At 55.2% G+C, this 25361-nt stretch overlaps 1 protein-coding gene across 1 annotated transcript in view; it reads left to right on the forward strand.

Annotated features, from left to right (window-relative positions):
- The first annotated feature begins 2214 nt into the window (after window positions 1-2214).
- The window catches only part of SMAD6 (SMAD family member 6), a 43467-nt gene continuing 20320 nt past the window's right edge, over window positions 2215-25361 (forward strand). The window contains exons 1-3 of the mRNA XM_054837309.1: window positions 2215-3954; window positions 6496-6552; window positions 8372-8449. Of these exons, the coding sequence (XP_054693284.1) occupies window positions 3147-3954; window positions 6496-6552; window positions 8372-8449 (943 nt within the window). The 5' untranslated portion in view covers window positions 2215-3146. The remainder of the gene's footprint in view (window positions 3955-6495; window positions 6553-8371; window positions 8450-25361) is intronic.

Consider the following 25361-nt stretch of genomic DNA (forward strand, 5'->3'; position numbering starts at 1 on the left):
AAGAAGCATCAGCTGCCTTTAGGGAGGTAAATCTCGGGGTCATGCTGGACAAGTCGATCGATGCGGATTTTAAACAAGCGTTGGAACATCTCTGGAGCAGCCTGGGATCCTGCTGGAGTCTGAGATCTAGGAAATCCCGATTTCTGCTTCCACGTCTGAAACTGAATCTTTTTTGCAGCCCTTCCATGCCGTTTAACTTCTCTTTATTCCCTCACGTGAAAAAGGATAACGGCATTTTCCTACCCCAGCTGGATGTTGGCTGACTTTGGTAAATAGCTCCAAACCGTGATAAAGGTATAAAATGTCGCTGCTCTGCAGGTCGGTGAGAGCGCTGGCCTTCATGGGACGTTATTTCCATGCAAAAAGTGAGTCAGTACTCAAATAACATCATCTGTTTTTACTCCCAGTTTGGTTTCTACGTAGGGAGGGAGCCGATCGGAGGAGGACGGTGCTGCCCAGGGCCATCAGTCCCCCTGCGCAGCAGTTGGGAAACCCAAAGGCAGCAGGTCCCTTACAGCACTCGTATGGGTTTTTATACATTGCATTTTTAACAAGGCAAACTCTACATTTCCTAAAAGCCACCCAAAAAGGGCAGAGGAAAAGGAGCTTTGCCCCTGGTGCTACAGGTCAGTAGGGGCAGAAGTAACCCCGAAGTCGAAAGACCCGTTTACATCTTACGTTGGTGCAAACCCCAGTGGCACACACGTATTGATTTCAAATGGCGTATTTTGGAGCCCCTTACGTTACGCTGACGCATGCAAATTAAGTTTGCCGTAAAAAAATCGTAGTAACTTAACCTTAAGTGTATTTAAATCACGTTCTAAGGTGTGTTAGCGCAGGTTTGGGGAAATGCGGGCATCAGCCTTCGGTTATGGCGAGGGCTACCCAGAGATGCCAAAACTGTGAACATTGAGGGTGCCTACCGTTTGTTGGCTGAAATACTTTAATTCTTTTAGTTTTGGGTTTGGGGGTTGTTTCCCCCCCCCCCCCAGCTGGTCAACTGCCGGGAAATCAATTGCCAAGATTTATTTTTGCTCATTAGTAAAGTTTCCCAGTCGGTTCTCAGGCTGATCCTCCAAACAAAGCTCCTTCACTTTCTGTTCTCACAGCAGGTTCCCACCGACTGACACGCCGCGGCTGTCCACGCGTGAGGGGAAAGTCCCGTCTCCCCCCCCCCCACGCTCCGGGGTGCGGGACCGGCTGCAGGAGCCGCTTCTTCCGGAGCGTGTCCCTGCCCCGGCCAAAGGCTGGTGTGCCCGTGGCATCTCCACGCGGGACAGTGGGGCCGCCTGAACTCCTGCTGCGGGCTCAGCAACAAGAATCACCGTTTTAGGGTTTTTTTTTGTTTTTTTTGGGGGGGTTGGGGGGAGGCTCCCATCCCCACACGCAGTTCCCCAGCGGCACGTTCCCTCCGCCGCCGTTCCCACCCGGCCGCGTGGGGCAGGACGCGGCGCCGCCCCCCCCTTCCCCCACGGAGCCGTCGCTCTGCCCCCCCCCGCACCCACCCACCCCCTCGGCGGCGGCCGCGCCGCGGCGCTGCCGGCGCCCGCCCGCCTCCCCCACGGGGCCGCGGCCGGGGCACACCGCCCCCCCCGCCGGCAGCCGCTCCCCGCCGCCCTGGGCCCCCGCGGCGGCGGCGGCGGGCGCAAGGACCCGGCGTGGCGCGGCCGGCGGCGCCCGCGGAATGTCTTTCATTCACGGGCACGCCGCGCCGCGCGGGGAGGGAGGGGGGAGTGGGCGGTGCCGGAGGAGCATCCGGACCAATAGGCGACGGCGGGACCGCGCGTCACGCGGCGGCGGGCCAATGGGCGCTCGCCGGGCCTGAACTTTTGCCACGGCGGACAAGTTGATACATCGCGGGGGTGTGTCCCGCCGCGGCGGCTCCGGCGGGGGGGGGGGGGGGAGCGGCCTTAACCCCTGCGCCGCCGCCGCGCCGCCATGACCTACTTTCCCCCGGGCGACCGCGGCGGGCGGGCCCCCCCCTCCCCATGTCCTTCCCGGTCCCCGCGGGGCAGGCAGCCGCCGGCCGCCCGCTGGAAGCGCGGTGGGGGAAGGCGCCTCCCCGGAGCGGCTGCTTCCCCCCCCCCCCCCCAACCCGTTAGTGAGGGGCAGCGGGGCGCCTGTCCCTTTAAGAGTTCGGAAACTTGAGCCGGTGTTTGCGCAACACTCGGTGCCGCGCGGAGCCGCCAAAGTGTCTAGACTGGCACATGATGGGCGGCAGCCAATCGCGCCGCCGCTCGCGAGGGGCCCTGCGTGCGCGCCCCAGCCACACAAAAGCCAGCGAGGGCGGGCGGGCGCGAGCGAGCGAGCGAGCGCGGAGGCGGCGGCGGCGGCCCCGGCAGCCGCGCGCAGGGGAGCGCGGGGACCCGCCGGCCGCGGGACCGGACCGGCCCGCGCTGCGCCCCGACCGCGGGACCTGCGGCCGCGCCTCTGGGATACGTACAACTCACGTGCTGACACCGGCCTTCGCCCTGGGTTCTGCTGTTGGTTTTTTGCCTTTTTGATTTTTTAATTTTTTTTTTACCTTTTTGCCTTTTTTTTTTTTTTTTTTTTTTTTTACTATTTTTGGCCGAAGGGAATTGATACCTCCGAGCGCGGACCCGGCGCCAGTTCCCCGCCGGGCGGCACCCCCGCGCCGGGGCACTCCCCCCCCCCCCCCCGCCTCTCCTCCTCCTCCTCCGCCTCCCCGCCCCCGTCGTACGGTGGAGCCGCCGAGGGGCGCAGCCGAGCGCTGCCCCGGGCTCTTCCCCGGCCCCGTCCCGCTCCCCCGCCGCTCCCCGCCTGGCCCCGCGTTGGCAGCCGATGTAGGGCACGGCGCGGCGCGCCCGAGCCCCAGCGCCGCCACGGGAGCGGCCCCGCACCGCCGCGGGCGTCGGCGCAGCCCCCGCGGCGCCGTCTATGCCCGCGCCGCGCTCCCTCCCCGCCGCCTCCCCCATGGTGCGGCCCCGCCGCGGGCCGTCGGCGATTCGCTGGGCAGGGCCGCGGGGAAACAAACCGCCGCGCCGGGTGCTCCGGGCAGGCTGCGAGGGCGGCGGGTCTGAGATGAGATAAAGCCGGCGGCGGAGCGAGGAAGCCCGGGGGGGGGGGGCGGGGGGGTGGCGAGTGGCGGCGGAGAGCGACGCGACCCCCGGCCGCCCGCGTGTCGTATGTTCAGGTCCAAACGCTCAGGGCTGGTGCGGCGACTTTGGAGGAGCCGCGTCATTCCGGACAGGGACGGCGGAGATGGGAGCGCCAGGAGCGGCCACGACCTCGGAGCCACCGGTAGCTGCAAGATCCCGGAGAAAAACCCCTCGGCCGAGATCCGCGCGGTAGCGCGCAGCCTGCTGCGGGAGGCGGAGGAGCGGCGCGGCGGGGCGGCGGGCGAGGCGGCGACCCGCGGGGACCCCATGGCGGAGCGGAGCGGGGCCCGGCTCCGCGCCCCGCCGCGGCGGGAGGGCGCCGAGGGGGCGAGCCCGCGGCGGGCGCAGGAGAACGACGGCCGGACGGTGACCTGCTGCCTCTTCAAGGAGCGGGAGCCGGGCGGCCCACAGCCCGCCGCCGCCGCCGCCTCCGTTGTCGTCGCCCCCCCCAGCCCCGACGGCGCGACCGACGGCGGCTCCCCGGAGCGGCGGGGCCGGGAGGCGCGATCGCGGCTGCTGCTGCTGGAGCAGGAGCTGAAGGCCGTCACCTACTCCCTGCTGAAGCGGCTGAAGGAGCGCTCGCTGGACAGCCTGCTGGAGGCGGTGGAGTCCCGCGGGGGCATGCCCAGCGGCTGCGTGCTGGTGGCCCGCACCGAGGTGCGCCTGGGGGGCCAAGCGGCGCCCCCCCACCTGCTCTTGGGCAAACTCTTCCGCTGGCCCGACCTGCAGCACCCCGCCGAGCTGAAACCCCTCTGCGAGTGCCAGAGCTTCGGCGTCGCCGACGGACCCACCGTCTGCTGCAACCCCTACCACTTCAGCCGCCTCTGTGGGCCAGGTGAGGAGCGGCTGGCCGGGGGGGGGGTGCGTATGTGTGTGTTGTCGGGGTCCTTCTTCCCGCCCCGATTTGGGGGTTTGGGGTTCCTGGCCCCTTATTCGGACCCTCGGGGGCAGCCGTGCCCCGGCCCCACGCACCGGCGGGGATGCCCGGCCGGGATGCGCCTGACCTGGGGTCTCCCCTCCCCCGGGCCGGCACCCCCCACTCCAGCCGAGAGCGGTTCCCAGTTGTGCTTAAAAAGCTTTTTTTTCCCTCCCCCCCCTTCTTCCCCCCCCCCCCCTTCCCGCGGAGGTTCCCCCCTGCTATTTAGGTGCCGAAGGGGCGATAATACGCAGTTTGCATACTGCTGGCGCCAGCCTGGCTCGCTGTTTATCGGAGCGGCCGGGGAGCCGGGCAATTACCGCCGCCGGCTTAAAGCCGCAGGGCCCCGCCGGGCGCACCGGGGCCGCGGCCGGGAGGGGGCTGCGGGGGGATGCCCCCGCCACGGGGGAACGCCGAACCCGCGTGGAAGCGGGGAGAGCCGGAGCTCATGCGTTTCTGGGGGTTTTCTTATGTTTTACCGTGGGCAGAGGGATCCTGGAGGACACCGACGTCCTGCTGACAGTCGCTTTCTTGGCAAGAGCTTTGATTTTTTTTTTTTTTTGGTAATTTTTTTAATTTTTTTTTTTTAAAATCCGTTTTGCAATCCGGGATCCTGCCTCGCTTTGCATCACTTGTTTGAAAGAAACTTCTGTGCTGGGCGTGCTCCCCCCCCCCCACACACCCCCCCGAAGATCGCTAGAGGCTGGAAGCAGCTTTTTGCTTCAGTTGGAGCAGACGTGCGCTTGTAGGGACCGTGCATTTATTTTAGGAACGGGCAAAGTTTCCAGGTCGCTTTCCTGCAGCGGTGGTTGTTTTTCCCAGCAGTGCCTGACTACAAGCCCTGTGCAGGGAGTAGTAGAGAGCAGAGCTTTTATCGAGTGGCTCCTTATCATTTTGATAGCGGGTGTCTGTGCCAGGGCCCCACCCGGGCGCTGGGGATGGCGGCGGGAGCCCGGGCGAGGCCTCGGTGCCCTTTTCCACCCGTGTTTGCACGGCTCCCTGCAGAGACCGTCCGCTCTCGGTGCATGTTGGTGTCTGTCACCCACTTTATTGGGGAGGGATGTGGCCGAGTGGTGCGAAAATGCGGCGGCGTTTCGAAGTCGTCCCCTGTGGCAGCAGGTCTGGCGCTGGCGTGGGTCGGCCCATTACAGCCAGATTGGGACATTGGCACCATTTTTTATTTTTTTTTCTTTGAGGCTGCTTCTGTGAGAAGGCTTTGGGCAACGTGGTCTAGTGGAGGGTGTCCCTGCCCGCAGCAGGGGGGGTGGAACTAGATGATCTTTAAGGTCCCTTCCAACCCAAACCATTCTATGGTTCTATGAAGAGCATCTTGCTGCTGGGCAGCTTGCTCGGTTAGGAGAGATGAGGAACCTTTATTTTTTTCTCAGAAGCAATAAATGACCACAGGCCATCCCAGGACCATCGCGCGGGGGGTGCTGAGGTTGTTCTTCATGAACTAACCCAAGCTGAGCTGCAGTTGTTGGGCCGAGTGCCTTGCTTTTGGATCCATGTGGGAACTGAGGAGCAAACCCTTGTTTCAGTAGTTTGGGGTCAACGTGATGCTATTGACTCCTCAGGACAATTTCTCACTGAAGTCAGCATCTGCTCAACGCCGGTGCTGTGATAGAGCTCAGCCGGCTTTGCGTACCTTAATTTTAGCAAGTTGTAATTCAGAAAGCACGTCACTGCCATAATTCAGAAGGTAAAAAACCCGCCTCTAACCAGTGCACGAAGGTGACGGAGGACCTCTGTCAGCCTTTCACATGGCCTTGACTCTTAGAAGCAGGGCAAGAGCCAGTTAGAGGACCGGATTCAGCAGAGCACTTCTAAGGGCTTGCTTAACTTTAAGCACATGACTGCTGATGTGCTGCCGCTTAAAGCCGAGCGTGCGCCGGGGAGCTTTGCTGAATCAAGGTCAGGCTGCGCGGGATCACAGGAGGCTTCTGCTGCTGAGCTGCTCGTGTGCCGAGGGCTTTGCTGGGATGGACCAAAGTTAGTTTGGTGGCTGAAGCCAGCCTGGGCTCTTTGAGTGCCAAGAGAGGAGTGGCTTTTCATCACCCAACACCCTTTTTCAGCCCTCGTAGTGTGTTCGGGGAGCTCTTGTTAAGTCCGTGTGTGCGCGCGAGCCGTGGTTGGAGGGTTGTCTCCCAACGCAGATGATGAAAGCATCGTTCTTTGAGAGCAACGTGCTGGTTTTTGTAGGCTTTGGGTCACGGGTGCCCGGGCAGGGGTGTGGGGCAGAACTGCAGCGTTTTCGGTAATAAAGCCCACTTTGACAGGTCAAGGCAGAACCCCCATTCTTGAAAGATTTGGAAAACTCTTGGTCTCCAGTTCCTTCCAAGTGGGTTTTCTTCCATTGGGTATTTATAACCTTGAAAGAGTTCCTGCCCTGAAAGAGACAGCGTGAGGGTTTCGTTGATAAACCCAACACAGCACTAACATAAAGTTTTGTTTTTGCAGAGTCTCCACCACCTCCCTACTCTCGGCTGTCTCCTAATGATGAGCAAAAGCCACTGGGTACGTGTTTTCCCTCTTCTGAGCTCCAGGCAGCTCTCTTTCACGGTGCAGTCCCGGTGTGGGTTCTAAGGCATCCCTACATGGCACGTCAGGCAAAAGCCAACAAGTCGGGATTTTATGGCTGCTCATTATTTCTGAGCAAGCATCAGCTGACGGGTTTAAGAAGTAAATGGATGTCAGTTTATCATACCAAATTGCCGTGTAGACACATGCATATTTTCCAAAATAATACGAAGCGTTATTTTTAATGAAGGCGTAATGAAAGGTTACCAGACGTCATGTTTTGTCTGCGTGTGTAATCTGCGGGATGATGGAGCGGAGGGGGAGTGGGAGCTCCTGGGTGCCATTTCCATAAAGCCCTGGCTGCACAGCGCTGCGGAGGAACCGGCTATTGCCCTTCCTCTGCTGATTAAAACGAGACGTAAACTCTTTGAAACTCGGCGCTGTATAGTTTCTGAACAGCATTTCGCTTTTCCCAAAAGCTTTTTTTAAAAAGGCCAGTGAAAGCGGCTTGGGTGGGTAGGCTGGGCGCGAAGCGAAGGCGGCCGGAGAGCCTGGCACGATGCGGCCTCGGAGCCCGGTCCTGCGTGGCGCACGTTGGCTCGGCGATGGTTTGAGTTGGCATCACTGCAATCCTGACCGTCCTTTCTCAGCTCAAGTAAATGGGAAGCAAAGACGCGGGAGGGAAGGGAGGAATCCCACGTCTCTCTTGGGTTTCTTGCTGTGGCTGCGTCTGGAGCGTGGGATTCCTCCCTTCAGCCCGTAGCTGGCGGCTCTGATTCACAGAGGAGGTAACGACCGAGGCGAGATGCTCCCCGTCGGGCAGGGACAGGGAGGAGACAGCCGGGGTTTGCCAGGGCGATAAGGAGCGGGACAGCGATAAGGAGCGGGACAGGGTGCCTGCCTGTCCCTCCCAGCCCCGAGGGGAGGCGGGAGCTGCCCCGTGCCAAAGCCGAGTCCGTGCCCTGCCCTGCCCTGCCAGACCCGGCAGCTGCCTGCGACCTGCCTGCCACGCGGCCGCTCAGCCGGTGCGTGCACGCCTGTCGGGGGACCCGCTCCTCCGTCCCTGCAGCCGGGCTGTGGCACAGGGCACCAGAGCATCCTGCAAAGCAAAATTTGCTGGGCGTGGCTTGTTTGATTTTTTTATTTTTTTTTTTCCATTTTTGGGGTTATTTTATTAGGTGTGGAGGCAAAAAAAAAAGGAGTTGTCCCTCCCCACACTCCCCCTTTCAAGTTAATTCCCTTTAGAAACTGCTTGTGCTGCAGGGAGAGATGATAGCGAGCGACACGTGACTTTATGAAAACAACAGCCAGGGAATTGAAATTTGCTTCACTGGCTTGTTTGATTGGAAAAATAATAGTTAATCTGTGAGCAAACAGTTGAGCACTTAATTAGAGGGGTGTAAGCAAGGGAGAATAACAAAGACTCTTAACTTGTTAAAACAAAGTTTCCTTCGCTTCAGCAAAGAGGAAGGAAGGAAGGAAGCAAGAATAAACAGCTTCAAGAATTTTAATGGTGATAATTAAGTATAGTAACTATGAATTGTTTAGAGGCTTAATGTAACTTTATCCAGTAAGCACCAAGTTCCTACTTGTTTGATCAACTTCACTGCAGTTATTTTTGTGGTCGAAGCAATTCAAACGTTGTATTTGCATGGTAGAGGTACAAAGTTAATCGTTGCTTTCTGGCCCGGTGGAGAGCTTCTGTCAGGGAGGTGGTGGGAAGCCGAAGAGCCGCGGGTGCTCACGTAGCGCTTGCAAACGCAGGAGGACTAAAAGCACGTTTTGTTTTGTTTTGTTTTGCTTTTTCCCCCCCCAGATCTATCAGATTCCACGTTGTCTTACACTGAAACAGAGGCTACAAACTCACCCAATGTCACACCTGGAGACTTCTCAGGTTGGTAGATGTTTGCACCTTCCCTCACGTGCGGTCTGCGCCGGGGAGCTGGCGGCTGGGGCAGGAATGCGGGAGGAGATGGGGTGGGGGGGTCGTGGTGCTGCCATTCGTTCGTTTGGGTTCCTGGTGTGAACGGAGGGGGACAAAAAAAAAAAAAAAAGAAGCTACTCGAGCTGGTTGTCAGAGACGCCTGCGCTCCGCGTGTTGCGGTAAGGTGGGATGAACGTGGTGGGTGGCCACGGGGCCGTGCGTGTCCCTCGTGAAGCCACCTAGCCCTCGCTCGAGCCCCGGGGCCGTGGGCTGGCGTGGGGCTGGGCAGCACGCCGTCACCGGGGGCGATGAGGCCGTTTTCAAACCGTGCCGCTTTGTGGCGGTTCTTGCCGAGTCCGTCCAGCTTGTGTGACCTGTTGGGTCCTGGCCCTGCAGTGCGAACCCTGCTTTCCTGAGCAGAGCTCCCAGCTACGATGCCATCGAAGCTCCTGAACAAAGCTCTGCTTAATTAGGTCTTGGTTTTTTTGCTCTGCCCCACCCCTGCAACCTTTCATTCATTTAATGGTGCTCTGTAAGGCCCCGGGGTGGTTTTACCCGCAAGCAGGCGGAGAGTTGGGACTTTGATTCGCTTGGCATTGGGCTCTGGCTCCGCCGATGGGTTCTCGTCCTTCCCCTCTGGTGGGGGCTGACTGCGGGGGGGGCAGGAGGGACCTGTTCTAGGACCAGGTTTAATTCCTATGTAAGGAATGACTTGGGTAATGGTCTGAGCGCTGAGGTGAAGACAGAGAAGCCCATCGTCCCGGTGAAGCCCCATGTGCCTCCTTCAGCGGTTGGGGTGGGGTTTGTGGTGGGGCAGGATTGTTGAGCCGGTGCTGAGCTGCCGGATTGCGGAGCACGTGGATGGGGTTTGCTGCAAGCTGATGGGGGTGGAGGGGGGAACCCTTGGGGTTCTGGTCTGTCAGCCACGGCTTTTTTTCTTCTCATTCTCCTCCTGCAAGAGTTTACGGCCGGTTTGGTGAGACCCGCCGCTTGCTTGGGACGTTTAAGCCGATCCTGATTCCGCAGCACTTTAAAGAACATTTAAAGGGCATGGCACGGCAGCGTCGTGGGCACGGGGGCACATTTCCCTCCAGGGATTTTTCCCTTCCTCTTCTCCTTTAAGGTTCTCCTACGCGGGTCGGTTTTGCGACCGAATGCAGCGTGCCGGCCCCGCGTTGCTTTTGTTGTGCTGCCAAGTGTCCGTAGCAGGGGAACAATTGATAGCCAGGAGTTGGATCGTTCCGCGTTGCGCTATAATAAATATGCGTTTGCAATTCCTAACAAACATTCCTCGGGCTGGATGCACGTCCGTAAAGCTCCCCATGCCCATGGCTTTTATTGTAACTTGATAATTGCCATTAATTACGGCAGCCGAGTTTGGAAACCGGGGTTCCTAAGGATGTGACGGTTTAGCTTCTCTCACAGCTGAGTCCTTTATGGGACATCTGGTGGATTTTCTGGAATAGAAGAGAGATTTTAACTTTTACTTGAACAATATAATGATAACATGTGACCGAGATTGTACTGAAATCGGATACCTCCTCTCCCCCTGTGTAGTTTCCAATGGTGTAACTTTTAATAAGAGTCTGGGGCTGCGTGATTTATTTTTCCCCAGTGCTCATGATTGCTGAAAGAGGATAAGAGCTTCACTGAAGTTAACCCCTACTTGTCATCACGGGGAAGTAAAAGGAGAAAAAACCACTTAGACTCCGGTCAATCTGCTGTATTTCAGTTTGTTTATTCTCCATTTCAACTTATTTAATAGGTCTGCTTGAAATGTAGGCCTGTGTAAAGGAGACACAAAGCACGTGGTCTTCCCCGCATTTTCTTGTGTGCACCGAAGGAGCTCAGTGTGCGTTTAACTCCTGTTCCAAAAATAAGTACGTTTTGGATCTAGCATCAAGCCACGACTATTTATTGCCTCAGCTTTGATCATCAAAAAAGGCTTTTCCTACTAAAACCACAAAATTCAGTTTTGGATAACAAAGAGAACCATTCTTCTACTGCTGTTCGTTTACTTGATGAACTTCTAAACAGGAAGTTTTAGCACGAAGTCAAAAGATTGTCATCTGTATAAATTCAAAAAAAACCCCAACCCCTCTTTTTGAAGTAGACCTTTTCATGGCTATAATACTGCTCTTAAAGGTGGAAAAAGTCTTCAGTTAACTAGCAGGCTCGCTATAAAATTTGGAATAACAGTCAATGCTGAGTGGCAGCACAAGTTGTGAGTAGTTGTGGATGCGACCTTCTGTGTCATGAACTGGATTGATGGATAACACCCCCAGGGTCCTCTTCATCAGAGGTTCGAAGCGTTTGGGTCATGCAATGAAGCTGTCTGTCCAAGGATCGGTGTCCATCCACAGCATTTCCCTTGGGTTGGGGATGCTCCCGATTTCTCAGTGGGGTGCAATGGCTTGGGAAGATCTGGGTTGGCGGGAAAAGGCACTCGGAGGTGTTTGATCCCAAAGTTTCCATCTTCTGAGCTCAAGCAGTGTCACATTCAGGCTTGCGGGAGCATGAAGAGGGGCTCCGTCTCTTCCTCATTAGATTTATTTCTGCAGCCGTCTATGCCTGGGGAGCGGAGGTGAAGAAAACTGCCTGGTTTGAGGGTTGTATTTTGAGCCCGGGTGGTTCCCCTGACCACCGGCGCTGTGCCCGTCCCCCAGCTGCCGGCAGAGCCTTGGCCGGTGTCGGTGTCCCCGCGGCTCGCCCGGCCGGAGCTGGGGAAATACCAGGGAAAGGGCAAAATCCAGCAAGGCAGAAACAAAAGCTCGGCCCCGTGACTCATAATCGGTGGAACATTTGTAGTAATTTTTTTTTTTTTTCCCTTCCCCTCAGACTTGGCTCCTCTACCGCATGCCAAGAAGCTGCTGTACCCGTTAGACTTGCCAGGCTTGTAGAGGGCTGCGCTGCTGCTGCGGGAACTAGTTCAGTATGGTGGGGACGTGCTGGAGCAGATGTTGTGGGCCACGGGCTTTGGGATTGCTCGCCTTCACCTAAATCCCACAGGGCTATCCCTCACCTTCCCTGGGAAGGACCCTCTCTTCCCATGAAATAGCTCCGCTCCTCGGCGCTCCCCTTGCACAGCACGCTGCGTCGGTCTGTCTTTCTGGCTAAAAAAGCCCCGTGAATTCCTGCGAGTAGTGACCAGGGTTCTTGCTAGTGGTGGCGTTAAGTTCTGGAGGTCCTGAGGACCATGCGGGAGGGGAAGGGGTGAGCACAGGTAGAAGGGCAAGAGGTGGTGACGCTGCTTGGGAGCCTCCCGTAGGTCTCCATGCTGACTGGACCATCGCTCGTGGCCACCGCGGGTCTGGAGCAGCTTGTCCGTCCTCTAGAGACTGCAGAAGCGTTGGGGGCATCGGTTTTCATCGGAGCAATAATAAATAAGGATGAGTAATTAGCTGTAGGAGCAGACAGGTAGCGATGGGTGCAACTCACTGCCGCCTCGCAGCAAAGTCCCCGGCCACCGTGCAGCGGTCCCGCACCGGCTGGGTGTCTCCGTTGAAGATACTTAATGAAGACGATGCCTGCAGCAGTCAGTGCCAAAGCTCTTACGATAGTTATTTTACCTCAGAATGAGCCATTCATCACTAGAGCCTGTCTCATATGTCGCTACATGCCTGCTCGTTACTCCTCACTTAATCGGGAGTCATACCAGTGTTTGCACGGAAAGTTTCATTGTTCGTATGGAAATGCCTTTGGGAACCGATGTTGCCCGCGAGGCTGCAGCCCTGCGTGTGGCAGGGTTTTCCGGAGGGAAAGGGCTCCTTGCCGAGGTGGGTGTCCGTGTCCAGCCCACCTCCCTGTAGTTCTGCAGCGCGCAGGAGGGCTGCATCCTGCACCCCGTCCCGGTGCCCGGAGTTAGGGGATGCTCAGCACTGGGCGGATTCGGATGGGAGAAATGAGAGCGGTTCGGTGCTCAGTAACACACCTGAGTGAAGAGGAGAAATAAGTGCTACCGGGGGAGAAGTGAGAGCTGGGAATGGGAGAAGGGCAGAGGGGAGTGGGGACAGCAGGAGCTGGCGAGAGCAGTTGCACCAGCAGCAAGAAGCCAGGGAAGATGTTGCTTTAGATTTTTCCAAAATTACTAATTTTTTTTTTTTTTTTAAGATTTTGAAATCAATTCACTTCCCATGTGCTGAAACTCTTGAAGAGTTTCACTCCGGTGAACTCATTTGTAGCTGGGAATGTGCATCCGAAAGAAGAAACTGTGAGTTGGTGGTTTTTTGGAGGAGGGATTAATTCCTCTCTGCCCCCCGGAGCGATGGGGAGCCGTACCCGAAAGTGGAAGCGCACGCGTGAGTCTGCTCTGAGCCTCGAAGGTGACAGGCTCCGTGTAGAGATGGGGTCTGCTGGGTGACTTCTTCTGTGTTGTCCCCTCCAAAGTTGGTGGAGGATAATTGTGATTTGACAGAGAGGGGAGAAACAAAGAGAGACTGAATGGTCTGGAGCTTATTTAAATTATTTTGGATTTTTTTTCAAGGCTTGGGAAGGTAGAGAAGTTGCTTGCAGGGCGGTGATGAGACTGGGAGGTGTTGGATTTGGGGAGCAGGGTCCCCGTACCCCCGAAGGGAGGAGGAAGGTGGGAGCGTGCCCGTCCATCCCAGCCGGTGACTCAGCCCCGCTGAAGCAACGCCACAGCTCCAAAGCGAGAGCCGGAGGGTTTTTTTCTGCTTCCAGCAATATTTAGGATGAACTTAAGGAAGCATATTTTAAAACCCACTGAATGGAGAAAGTGAATGTCTCTCTTCCTCTCCCCCCCAGAAATAACAGACTGCAAGGATTTATGCTAACAAGAAAATTTATGAAGATCCTGTGTGTTAGGAGTAGGAAAAAAAAGCCTATAAATATGTAAGGCGGATATGTATGGAAACTGAGCAAACATTGCCCTTTCCAGATTGGGGGAGAGATTGTGAAATTACCTGTTAATAGAGAAAGAAAAAAAAAAAAAAAGATATTTTTCTCATTAATAGGGTGGCAATTTCTTCTGGTGGTGAAATGTTGGTTTGGCAACTTTCCGATGATCGCCTCTGGCTTCGGTGCGTCCTGGTGCCGGGCTCCCGCCATGGCCATGGGTGCGGGTGCCGGCTCCAGGTGGCAGCGCCGGGGGCTGGGGGCTGCGGGATGGGTCTGACCCAGCAGCACCGTGGAGCCTTTTCGTCCTTTCTTCCCCCTGTCCTATTGCAGAAACAAAAATCCATTAAAAAAAAAAAAGCAGCAGAGCATATCTGTGCATCCAGTTTAATCACAGACAGATGTTTATTTGGGCCAGTAATGGTTTTGGTTTCCTTTTTCTTTCATATTTAACTTTAAGTTCGCTGGCGTGTCTTACTCTGCGCAGTCTATAACAATCAGGGTTTGGCTAAAAACTTTTCTTGTCGGAGGAGCGAGCCTGTTGCCAAGAGCTACTTCTTTGATGCGAAAAAATACATCCTGGAGGTGCTTTGTCAGATGTTTTTATATTAAACATTTTTCTTCCATAGTTTTAGTTTGCCAATGGGAAATAAAGTGCATCTATTTTCCAGTGCACTTCAGAGAGGAATTCTTTGCTCGGTGCGAAAATTTTCCCCACGTGGCCGTGGACGGCCGCGAACGTTGGAATCCCGGTCGGAGAGCGTGGCCACGCAGAAGCATCCTTCCCGGTGGTTGGGAGAACTTCAGAACAATAACCTGCCTTTGCTTTGGGTTTGTTCCTGGGCAGCTTCTGGCCCTGCCTGGGGCTGACATCAAAGGCAGCGTTACGAACTCCGGGGTGAGTCACGGAATTAATCCCTGAAAGGGAAGGTGGGGATGCTCTCGGAGACGGCGTCCCCAGGCTTTCAGCGCCTGTCCCTTTCGGAGAGGTGCAGGCGTGCTGTTTTATTCTACAGCAAATGTCTTCGCGGGTCGATGATAAATCCACCGCCGCCTGTAGATTTACAGGAGGACTGCGAGTTTTTTCGCGTTACGTTTGTGCTTATGGCTCAGGTGGCAGCTCCTGGAGTTGAAATCCTTTCTCCTTCGGAGCAGAAAGGGAAGGGAAGCCATCGTTCATCCTGCAGCCGGGTGGGCTCCTCGTTGTGTTCAAAGCCTGTTGATGGCAGCGCTTCATCCACGAGCAACGTAACCCAGCAGAGAGTACTCCACTTGGGTTGTTCGTGTGCAGGTGAAGATGTTGTCCGGAGCAGTGAGACGGAGCGAATACACCCTTATTTACCAATTGAAGAAAAAGTACCTGAGGTCAAGGCTGGGGAGGATGCTCCCTGCATGTGGTTGTTTCTCCATTAAAACTCTGCAGGGCAACTCATGTTGGGCCACCAAACCCAACAGTTGAGCGTTGACGTCTACAGGAACTTGCTCCTGTAGAGCTTGTGGATGACCGTGCTTTGGTGACGATGCACCTTCACGTTGCCAGTTGTACCCAACGTCCCGTCTGGAGAAGCAGGAGAGGTGCCAGTGGCCCCATCTGTGCAGATCCTCTGGAAGGAGGATGAAATTTCGGCAGTGGCCATGCAGCTGTAGAAGGGTTTCTAAAGCAAGCGACACCTGTTTATAAAAATATCCCATGCGTTATGAGCTTGCTACACAAGCCTTTTGGTCTTGAAATTAATTGGGAGCTGAGCCAGGTTAGTCACGTGGGGAGGGGAAATCCATCTTGGGAAGGGTGAGGGACCACTGGGGAATTTGCTGGAGATGGAAAAAGAGATTGCTTGTGCTGAAGGTCTCCCGAGGAGGGAAATACAGATTGTTCTGAGGCTTTGCACCCTGCGCAGCGAGAGAGCATCATCACCAGCCTACAAAAGTACTGTCTTCCAGGAGAGAACGTATCTTCTGGACTGGGAGATGGGAGAAATGTCCCTTCATAATGAGCTGTACAAATGCTTTGCAAGATCAGCGCTGTTCGCAGTGCACCAGTGGTGCTGAGCAGGGAGGACGGGAGGGAGCTCCCACGGCATCCTGTGTTCAACCGGGGTGCTGTGTCCCAAGGACCTGCCTGCCCCGAGGAGCATCTTTAGTTGAGACAGCTCTGGTGATGTTCTTCCTCTGAATGATGAAACGGTGGTGGACTCCCTTCTCCCCAGGTGTCCCTCCCTGCGATGAGCCAGGGGGTCGGTGACTTTCCCCGGGGTAGACGGGGTGGTGGTAGCAGAGCTGCGAATTGAGCCGAACACCCCCCCCCCCCCCATCACCATCCATTGCTTGCGTGGCTCCACGTGCGAGAACGTAGAACATCTTCCCTCTTTAATTACGGTGGCTGATACTACGGCTTTAACCCTCCAACACAGACAGCACTCGGAAAAACGTGGACAAGGAGAGCTGTCCCTAGTCCAGAAGAAGGAGGAAAAAAAAGCAAAAGTGGCTGCCAGAGCCTCAGGCTGGTGTGTCCGGAGTAACGCCGACTGCCTGTTGCACAAGGGGTGGAAGAAGGTTGGTCTTACCAACGTTTGGCCCCGCGCCTAGTGCCAGGGTTAAAGCTGCTTTGCAGGCGATACCTCTGCGTTTGTGCGTACGCGCAGCTCCCCAGCTCCGAAGGAGAACTTGCCGTGATGGAGCCGGGCAGGACGATGCCCCGAAGTGACGGTACCGTGGGTACCATGCGCTGAATTTCTCAGTACGTTTCTGCAGAGGAGGAGAGAGAGTTGCCCTTTCTCTCCCTCCCTTTACCTGGAACTGGGATGGCTTTTCGCAGCTAGCCGGGATGTTTTCAGCCTAGAAGTTCTTGGAGTAAGTACAACACCCAGATAAAATATGTTTTTGTCTGTGGTTCATTGAGTAGTTATGATGTTTGGCCTTGAATCACAGAATAATCACATCCCTCGCTTCTCCAAGCACCTAAGCATCACACTTAAAAAAAGAAACATCAGGAAGTAAGCAAGTTACTTAAAAGTAAATTAGTTTAATCTTTGTAGCCAAAACATGACATTCTTGCACCCTATTAGGAGTTGGATATGGCTTTCTAGGTAGTAAAAGTTCTTTTGATGTAACTCCGGTTGTGTCTTTTAAACAGTGCGTATCTGATGGTACGTCTTTGTTTGAACTTTACTTTTTCTCTGTGCCTGTGTTTTGCTTTTCAAATGGATTTGCTGAATACTGGACATAGTGTATTTATGACCTTTGAAAATGGTGAATGTTTTGAAGGAGGAATTTTGGCTTCTTATAGGGACCTGTAGAGAGAGGCTTGTATTCACAGTTACAGTAATAGATTTTTTTGTGGCACTTTGATGAGTGAGAGGTGTTTATAGGCTTGATTCATAACTGAGTTACTAAGGTTTTCCACGGAAATAACTTATTAAATCTGTGGCGCTCACCGAAACGATTGAAGTCTGTAGATTTGCTATTCATCAAAGGCACCTCCTTTCCTGGACTCCAATACCTAACTCAGCATTTTACCTCTGGAGGATGCTCAGACCTGAAAAGGGTGTGTGGTGTGGGAGCTTGAGACGTGTTTTAGTAAGAAAGAAAAAAAAAAATAAAATAAAATACCCCAAGACAAATTGGAAAGGAGGGAGAAGGGAAAAAAAAAAAAAACCCTTCAGGAAAAACATCCCCCGTCGTTTGGAGCCGCTGATGGTTAAACCTGGTTTTCTGGAACACTGCTTATTTGTGTGGATTTTACTTTGCTGCTCGACAGCTGAAAAGTACATCCCTTTACTGCTGCTGGCTGGGCTGCTGCGGGCTTTGAAGTGCCTCGAGCCCCTGGAACCGCAGGTTCGATTTACTGGCAAAGGAGACTCGGCTCTTTGTCCTTCCAAAGTGCTTGGGATCGGAGGGGATTAAGCACGCGGCTGCCGTGATTCCCGGCCCTGCCGAGCGCTGCTGTGTGTCCTGCTGCGCCGTGGGCTCCGGGAGGGAGGAGAGGAGCGTGTGCCTCCCCGTCCTGCGTGGGATTGAGGTGTTTGGTGGTGATGGAGGATGAGGAGGGACGTCAGCTCGTCGAGGTCCCACCGTGCTCATGGGGCATCGGGTTTGGATGGCGCTTGTCCCAGCAGCGGGCTGCACTCGCTCTCCCTCCTGTTTTATGCCTTTCCTTTGGTCGATTCCCCAGAAAGTGGGTGTTTAGCCTGAAAAAAGTATTGCTACGGGGACTGAGCGCTCAGAGAGGGGAGGTTGGCGAGAAGTTGAGCGATGCACCGCCAGTGTTGGGGTCTGGGCTTCAGATGCTGAGAACTGTTGAATTCCTTGTTTGTTTTGGGTTTGGGTTTTTTTTTTTTCCCCCCTAAGAACAAAAACATTTTGCATAGAAATGCCTGTCTTGGCTGACCTCTTCCAGAGTTGCTAAATGCTGACTTGTAATGGCCTTTGCAGCTCCTGGGGCTGGAGCAGGGATTAAATGGTCTCCAGCATTGAAGGGCTGGAGCGTGTTGCTGCCCTGCTGCCTCCTTCCCGGAGCTGCTTTTGCTTTGGTGAGAAGCTGAGCATCGCTTTGGCTATGGGAAAACGCCAGCAACGTCGCAGGATATAAATGCAGTTAAAACCAAAAGCCTGTTCCTGCCCGAGCGTCTCCTTCATCAGCCTTTTTTCCCCACATTTCAAGGCAAGCAGCTGGTGCTGGTGCCGGCGGTTTGCTTCCCCGGCGGAGCCGTGTGGTCGTTTCAATGACCCCGGGATGTCCCGCTGGGGTGAAGCCCGTATTGGGGTTCAGGGTTGTGTTTTATGTTGGGTGGCAGCACAAGGGAGGCTGAGCCGCGGCTGGTGCGGAGCTGCGCCCGTCCGGCGGCGGCGTGCCCAGGGTGTGCAGTAATGCCGTCCCGCAGCGGCGATGGCACGGATGCTCTCGGGTGCCCCCGCGGAGCAGCAGCACCCCGTCCCAGCTGGGCCAGCCCCCCCCCCCCCCCCCAGTAATGCCCTGCGCGGGTCCAGCTGCAGTCTGGACGCCTTGTTTAGCTGGTGGTAAAAAAGCTGCCTTCCCCCCCTCCCCAATGCCTAAGCATTAACTCTTGACGAGCAGACCTGAATTCCCTCATGCAATAAAACGCGTTCCTGCCTCTCCACGGGGATGCAGACTTCGACTGGAACAGACAGGCTGCGATGCCTCTCTTTGTACTTGGCATTTTGCATTTCAGGTTATAAAAACCCGCGTACGAAACCTGCCAAAAAGTCACATTCCCAGCGGTGCGAGAGAGAGGGATCAGTAGAGAATTTGTATTTTTCTTCGCAGCGGTTTTCTGTTCCCGGGGGAGCAGGAGACCTTTCCCGAGGGTACGAGGGCCCCTCGCAGTGGAGCCTGCATGGTCCTGCCCTGCAGCATCCCCCAGCCCTCCCCATCCTGGTGCGAGCGCCGTTCCCAGCGCAAACCCTGGACCAAAGCCCTCCTTCCCTTCCCCAATGGCAATTTGTGCAAGTGCCCTCGTGTCACATTTGCTGTCCCAGCTGGACACCGATGCTCAGCTGGACCCACTGCAGCTTGGCCGTCTCCCCGCCTGGGCTTTGAAGAGCTGTGCCGGTTGTTGCCCTCCCCTTCCTCCGCCTGCATTCGGGTTTTATGGGTTTGGAGATGTTCCTCCTCCTAAATGCTCTTTAGCGGCTGAGGAGGATCAGGCTGCCCGCGTCAGCTGTGGTTTGGAGGCCGGAGGAGGAGTTGGAGGCTTCATCCTGCTGTGGGGGGCATCTCTCGATGCAAGGAGGACCACGCCGGGGATACCTGGGCAGGATTTCTTGCAACAGCAGCAGCACTACGGAAGGGTTTGAGACACAACGGTGTCGGTTTTATCTACGTATTCCATTAGCAGGGGTGAAATGCGCCAGCAGAAAGCCTATTTTTCAGCTCTTTCCATTTATTAAGGTCTCATTTGCCAAGATTTTTCCATTCGAGGAGCCAAAGAATGTTAAAGACTTTTAAAAAAAGTGCCAGCTGCTTTACGCTTTCACACATAGTGATGCAAACTGCCGTTGTCTATTTAATAAAGAAAAAAAACCCCGTTGACTGAAGAGTTTGAAAAAAGCCCTGTAGATACCTGCATGGAGATGTAGCACTTGGGTGTCTGGCTGGTGAGTGCTGATAGCGCTGCGCTGTCTTCAGATTTATTCCACCTGTCTCTGGAGGGCTGGACGTGCTGTTCAGAGCACATCGCTTTTCTTCCCTTTATTTCCTTTTTTTTTTTTTTTTTTTCCCCTTTTGGCTGTTACAAAGCGTGGTCTATACTGGGGGCGAGCGCCTGGCGCTGCGTGCAGACAACAGTCCGTTTGTGAGATCCCGCGCCGGCAAAACGCAAGTTTGTCCACTTGGAAGAATGAGGCGGTTGATTCATCTCTCCCCCCCCCCCCCCCGGAAAGGCTGTGGGATCTCGGAGCATCCCTGCCTGCCCCATCCCGCACCGGCAGCAGGGAAAGCAAACATGGACAGTGGCGGCTGGGAAGTCCCCCAGCTCTGCTTCCCCTCGCTTCTGAATCGAGGACGTTGTGTCGCTGGACCCCAGCGATGCCTTCGGGAGCACTGGCGCATCTTCTCCTGCGCTCTGCACCGTACACAGTCATTAAGTCCTGAGCTCTTCCGGTGGCTTTTGTCTTTGTTGCTCTTTGAGCCCTAAAGTGAGTTGTACGTGAAAATGAGATATATGGGGAGGTTTTTCCCCATTCTTCTTCTGTAGATCCGGAGAAGCTGTGGCATAACCCGAGTTTTTGCAAAAAGGGAACTGTGGAATTTCACGAGTAGCCCAGTGCTTTGTGCTCAGTGCTGCAGGTTTCTTTGGGGTCCAACATTGGAAAAGAGAAACAAATGTGTAGGGAAAGTCTACGCTAATTAAGTCTAAGCGATAAGCAAAGCATATGGGAAGTGCCGTGCTAAAGTCTTAAAGACAGTTTGAGATACCACACAGAGATAAATGATGCTGGGGAAGGCGACGCTGCATGGGCTGGTTCCCGTAGCATTGTCCTCCTGGGCTTGACGTGGCTGATGGTGCTCTCCGCTCCTGTCCAGGGGCCCATCTCGGTGCTGAGTGCGCGTGTGTTGCATTGTACAGTCTCTGTGTTGGGGTTTTTGATGGAGTAGAACTGTTGTGGCCCTTCTGGTGTTTGCAGGGTCTATCACTTTGGCTCTCGTTGCCCATGTGAAAAGAGGAGCACTCATCCTTGCAGGTCTTGAGATCAGTGACCAAAGCTGTGCCGAGTCCCACAGCTAATACTTGCTGGTACTCGTCAAAAGCTCAGGCTCCAAGATTCGATCTGGTTGGTTTTGTCTAGTGCAACAACTTGGTGCATCCAGTTGTGGAGAGAGGGAGCAGATGTGAAAACGGTGAGTTTTAATATCTCAGACCCAAACCATCCCTATAAAATGTGTCTGCAGCTGCCATTGAAGTCTCGAGCTGTTTCTGCCACGGGGCTGATAAGGTGAAACCGAATCCATCCGGTTTTGATTTTGTCCTATTCAAAACTAGAGAACTCTTTCTAATAAGATTTTACGAAGCCCTGAAAACAAGATGCCGTAGTTTTGAGGGGGACGTAGACGCCCGTGCGAGGGTGCAGGAGCAGCCCTTCGTGGGGAGGCCAGGGCTTGTTTTTCCCCAAGTGTCTCAGGAATTGCTTTCTGAGATCTGCAAGAAACCCAACCGAACAAAAAAACCCAACAAAACTTTATGAATCAACCGGGAAGCCAGTAAAAATTAGTAGTAACAAGCTCATTTCAATAGAAATGGGTTTGCTGCTCTGCCGGCTGCCAACCATTTATGAGACTGGCTGGGTGCCGGCAAGCAGGGTCCAGCACGCTGCATCCTTCCACCCTCCTGCTGCTGGAAATAATTTGTGACTTAAAAAAAATAAATAACACTATTGTGGAGCTTGTTTTATGGTTGGGGCCTGAGTTGGGCAAGGGTGACAGCTCTAGCTAGCTCCAGAGTTTGCAAAACCTGGTTGGGGGCTTTCTCCTCCATCTCAGGTGGGTTTCTGCTGGGTTTCCGCAGTGCGGGTGAGGACAGCGGGTGAGGGTCGCATCCACGGCACATTCAGCGTGCTCGCCGGATCCAGTGCAAGGGGAAGAGCTGGGTCGGGGTGGCCGTGCCGATGCGGGGTGTTGCAGGAAGCTTTGGGTGCTGTTTGGTGCCACGTGTTGAGTAGCTCAACAGCACTTGGCAAAAGCCTGACCCAGGGCTTTGACATTGATGCCCCAGACATGTCTGCTCCTGTCACGTTTTCTGCCCTTTTTGTTCAGTTTTCCTGCCGGGAGTCTAGGGAAACGCCATGTGCAAGGAAGCGAATGGCTGGGTCTGTCCCAATTACAGCTGTAACTCGCTCGTTGCCCTGCCACAGTCCATGGCTGATTGATTATGAATGAGCCCATCAGATCCCTGTGGTGGGACAGCCATCGTGCGTCGGTGTCTGCCAGCGCGGAGCCGTGGCCTCTGGGGAGGCAGCATTTCCTACAGACCAACGTGAAGAGGTTGTGGCAGCCCGGGGGGGCCACTGAGCCATGGGGCTACTCTGATTCTGGGTCCCCATCACAGGATGGGACCGGTCTGGCTCCCACTCCATCACTCAGTCCCCGTCCTCCTGGTTCAGCCAAAGCCGCTCGTGCTCCGTGTGAGCTCTTGTCCCTGCGGGATGGGGTGATCCTGGGATGAGGAGTGGGCATGAGGAGGCTCTCGGGCTATTTTGTGTCCCCCGATGAGCTGGTGATGCACCATGTGCTTTGCTTCCTGAGCCAGTGTCTCTGGTGGGGACATCCCAGCCCCACCAAAACCCAGAGTTATTTCCCCGTAAGCCAGGTGATGGCTTGTTCGGAGGACCAGACCTCAGAAAAAAAACCCTTTTCTGATTTGTCCCATCTTAAAATATCACGGGAGGTTCCCAGCGTGGGAATCCATCTGACTTTTCCATCTGCGCTGGGCTTTATTTCAACCCTTGCACTGGAAGCTGGTGCCGGTGCCGCCTGTCGGGAAAACCTCTGTCCGTCCGTGGCAGGCGTGCGGCCGTCCATCTGAAGCCGTGCCAAGCGTTGGGGACGGCTGTCGGTCTGGTGGGCGCGGAGGGGGGCGGCCGTTTGCACCCCGTTGGCAGTGCGTCGCGTCTGTCTTCTCTTAGCCAAGCTGATTTATACCCGGCCTCGAAAGATTTACGGCTTTCTCCTGGAAAAAGGGAGCGAAACCAGTTTGTGGGATGCCACGGGACGCTCTGCTAAAGCCGCTCGCGTGCGACTGTGGAAACTTCCACCCCGGAGGAGAGCAAGGAAATTCCTTTGCGAGTACAAAGTAAGGTAAAGATCCTATGTGCATGGTGAGTTGCTCTTCCCCCCATTGTTGAGCTATTTTAATGAAAGGGAAATGTCAGCAAAAGTGTTTTTAGAAAAAAAAAGTCACTCGCACATCACTGGGTTTAGAATAGGAGCGCTCTGGGCAGCGTCTTCACTGCTGAAACAAGAAAATTAGGGCAGTTTTGTATTTCCAGGTAATTACGGCCACATATTTTGAAATATCTGTGGTCTTTTCCACGTTGAATCATCAATGTGGACCTTTAGAGCCAGATTGAATTCAGCTGTGCTTGAAAGGGTCGGTCATTTGAGACTTTTAACATTAAAGATCTTTGCAAATTAGTTTTGCTCTTGCCATCCTGAATTTGTTTGTGTAAAAAAAAAAAAAACCCTCGGTGGATTTGGTATGTGTCTGTCTTTGAAGGGCTTCGCTTCAAAGGCCGCTCGCACTTGGTGTTTTATATGCTGAGCTCCGCTGTCCCCAAAGCTCCGCTGCTTCGTGGGGAAGCGTCAGCTAATGACTTCGTTAAAACCCGCAGGAAGGAAAAGCTGAGCATAGCTTTTCAAAGCCATCAAGGGAACTGGATGCCCAGGGCTCGTTCTGATAGGAAAATAGCGCCGGAGCTCCGTCAGGGACTGGTGTGTGCTGGTGTACAGTCCGACCCCCCCGTCCTGTAACGCGTACACGAAGACGTGCTTAAGCCTTGCCCTGCGCTGGCTGCGTGGGGGCAAGCGAATACGTAGATGTACGTAGGTACGGCGGGGGGTATAGCTGGCTTTTTAATTACCCTAAATGAGGCTTGCGTGCAAACCCGGGCACGCAGAACCGGAGCAGATTGGCCGCCCGGCCTGTGAGGTGTTTGGGGCTGGGGAGATGGGCGTTTGGGCGCTGGGCGGTTTGGGGGGCTCACCGGTAGCTTGCGTTGCTGCGGCGCGTGCCGTAGGCGCCCAGGCTCGCCTCGTCCCAGGGCTCTGCGTGGGTTGGGTCGCTGTGATTGATACCGTCCTGAACGCGGTTCCCTTCCTGCCCCTGTCCTGCTTGCTTTGGCTGCGGACAAAAGGAGTGACCTGCGTGGCGTTTGGAGATTTAGGGGTAGTTGGTCCCGTAAAATTCAGCTGAGATCTTCGCAGGCGGAAGCCAACCGCAAGACATCCGGTCAGACCGTAGCTATTATGTAAAAAAAGGTAAACTGAAAATAATAGTGCAAAATTTCCCAATTCTTGGCTTGAAATCTGTTTTTTCCAAAAGTAATTTAATCTCGAAAGCGAAAATGCGAGAACCTGTCTAACACTGCGGAGTTTTGCATGTTGGGATCAGATCTGTCACCAAACAGGTTTTGTGCACGGTGGGGCAGGAAGCCCTTTCCCATCCAGCCTAACGTACGCGTGCACATCCCAGCGTGCTGCAGATTTTAATTGTTCATTTTAAAATACGTAAGCAGCAGCAAAAAAAAAAAAGTGCTAATGGAAGGGCTGTCACCTCCCAAAGTCTTGGGCTGCTTTTAGAGCCCGACACAAAGCCGATGAAGGTTTATGTGAGTGGAGAGCGTGTTGTCCACGTTAAACGCAGACGCTTTGTTCCTCGTGATGCTTTTGGGCTGCCTTATCTCACCGATGGGAAGGGGCTGCCCTGGCCGGACGTACGTGATATGATCAGTCGGGGTTTAAATGAGGACAAACTAACCAACACCGGAACGTTTCTGAGAGCCAGGAGATAATCCCAGATCAGGCACGGCTCGAGTCGCCGCCGCTCCATCGCCGCCTTGCAGAAACCGTTTGTTTCCCTCCTCTCCCCCCCGCCCCTCTTTTCTCCCTCTCATTGAGATTTCTACACAATATTATTTTAATCCCGATACTCTCGCCCCTCCTTTTTCCTCTCCCCTTCCCTGCAGGCTCTCTTCCCCCCATGCAGGCTGCGAGAGGCACACGATGAGGAACAGCTGGCTCGCAGAGCGCATTTCCCCTCGGAGGCAGGAGCAAGCTGCGCGCGGGGGCCAGGCGAGGGCGAAGCTGGCACCGCGCGGTGCCGGGGCGTGCTCAGCCCCTGCTCTCTCAGCCTCCAAAAACTCTTTTTCTCCTGGCTCTGTCCTCTTTGAAACGCACGTTGTTTTTACGCCTAGGGTTTTGGGCTGGCTTCTGAGCCGTCTCACGTCGGAGCATCGCCCGGGTGCCCGCGTGGGAGGTGCGGAGGGAGGACCGGGATGCGGGATGCGCTGCACGGCTTTTGGGCTCGCTGCTGCGGCTCGGCCACCTCCGGCCATCCCGTCACAAGCTTGCTTTGATTAGGGGTGTGTTAAGACGTGGCGCTTATATGTTTGTCAAGGTTTTCTGTGGGTCGGGGTGGCTTGGTGCGGATCCCTGGGTTTGAGTGCTTGGGGCATGTTGAGCCCAGGAAGCCTCCGCTGGGATTTCGAGCTGGGGTTTCCACCCTGTTCAAACACCTGGGCAGGTCTTAGGCATTCAGGGGATGCTTCCAAGGCGGGCGAGTGAGGTGAGGATGTAACTGCAAGTGAAATTGGTTGAAACATTAACAACTCGTACCTGTCTGCTTCGTTAAGTACCAAACCGCCTGCTCACGTCCTTCTTTCCGTGTCCCCGAATGGTGCAGGCAGCAGAAACTGGAAACCGGGGCGGGGTGGGGTGTAGCTAAAACGTACGTCAGGATTTACGTCTTGGCTTGGGCTCCTCACCTAGGCGGGGGGGCTCTGCCGGCGGCGCAAGGCA

This window comes from Grus americana, chromosome 10 (genome assembly GCF_028858705.1).
Source record: "Grus americana isolate bGruAme1 chromosome 10, bGruAme1.mat, whole genome shotgun sequence".
Classification (NCBI taxonomy): domain Eukaryota; kingdom Metazoa; phylum Chordata; class Aves; order Gruiformes; family Gruidae; genus Grus; species Grus americana.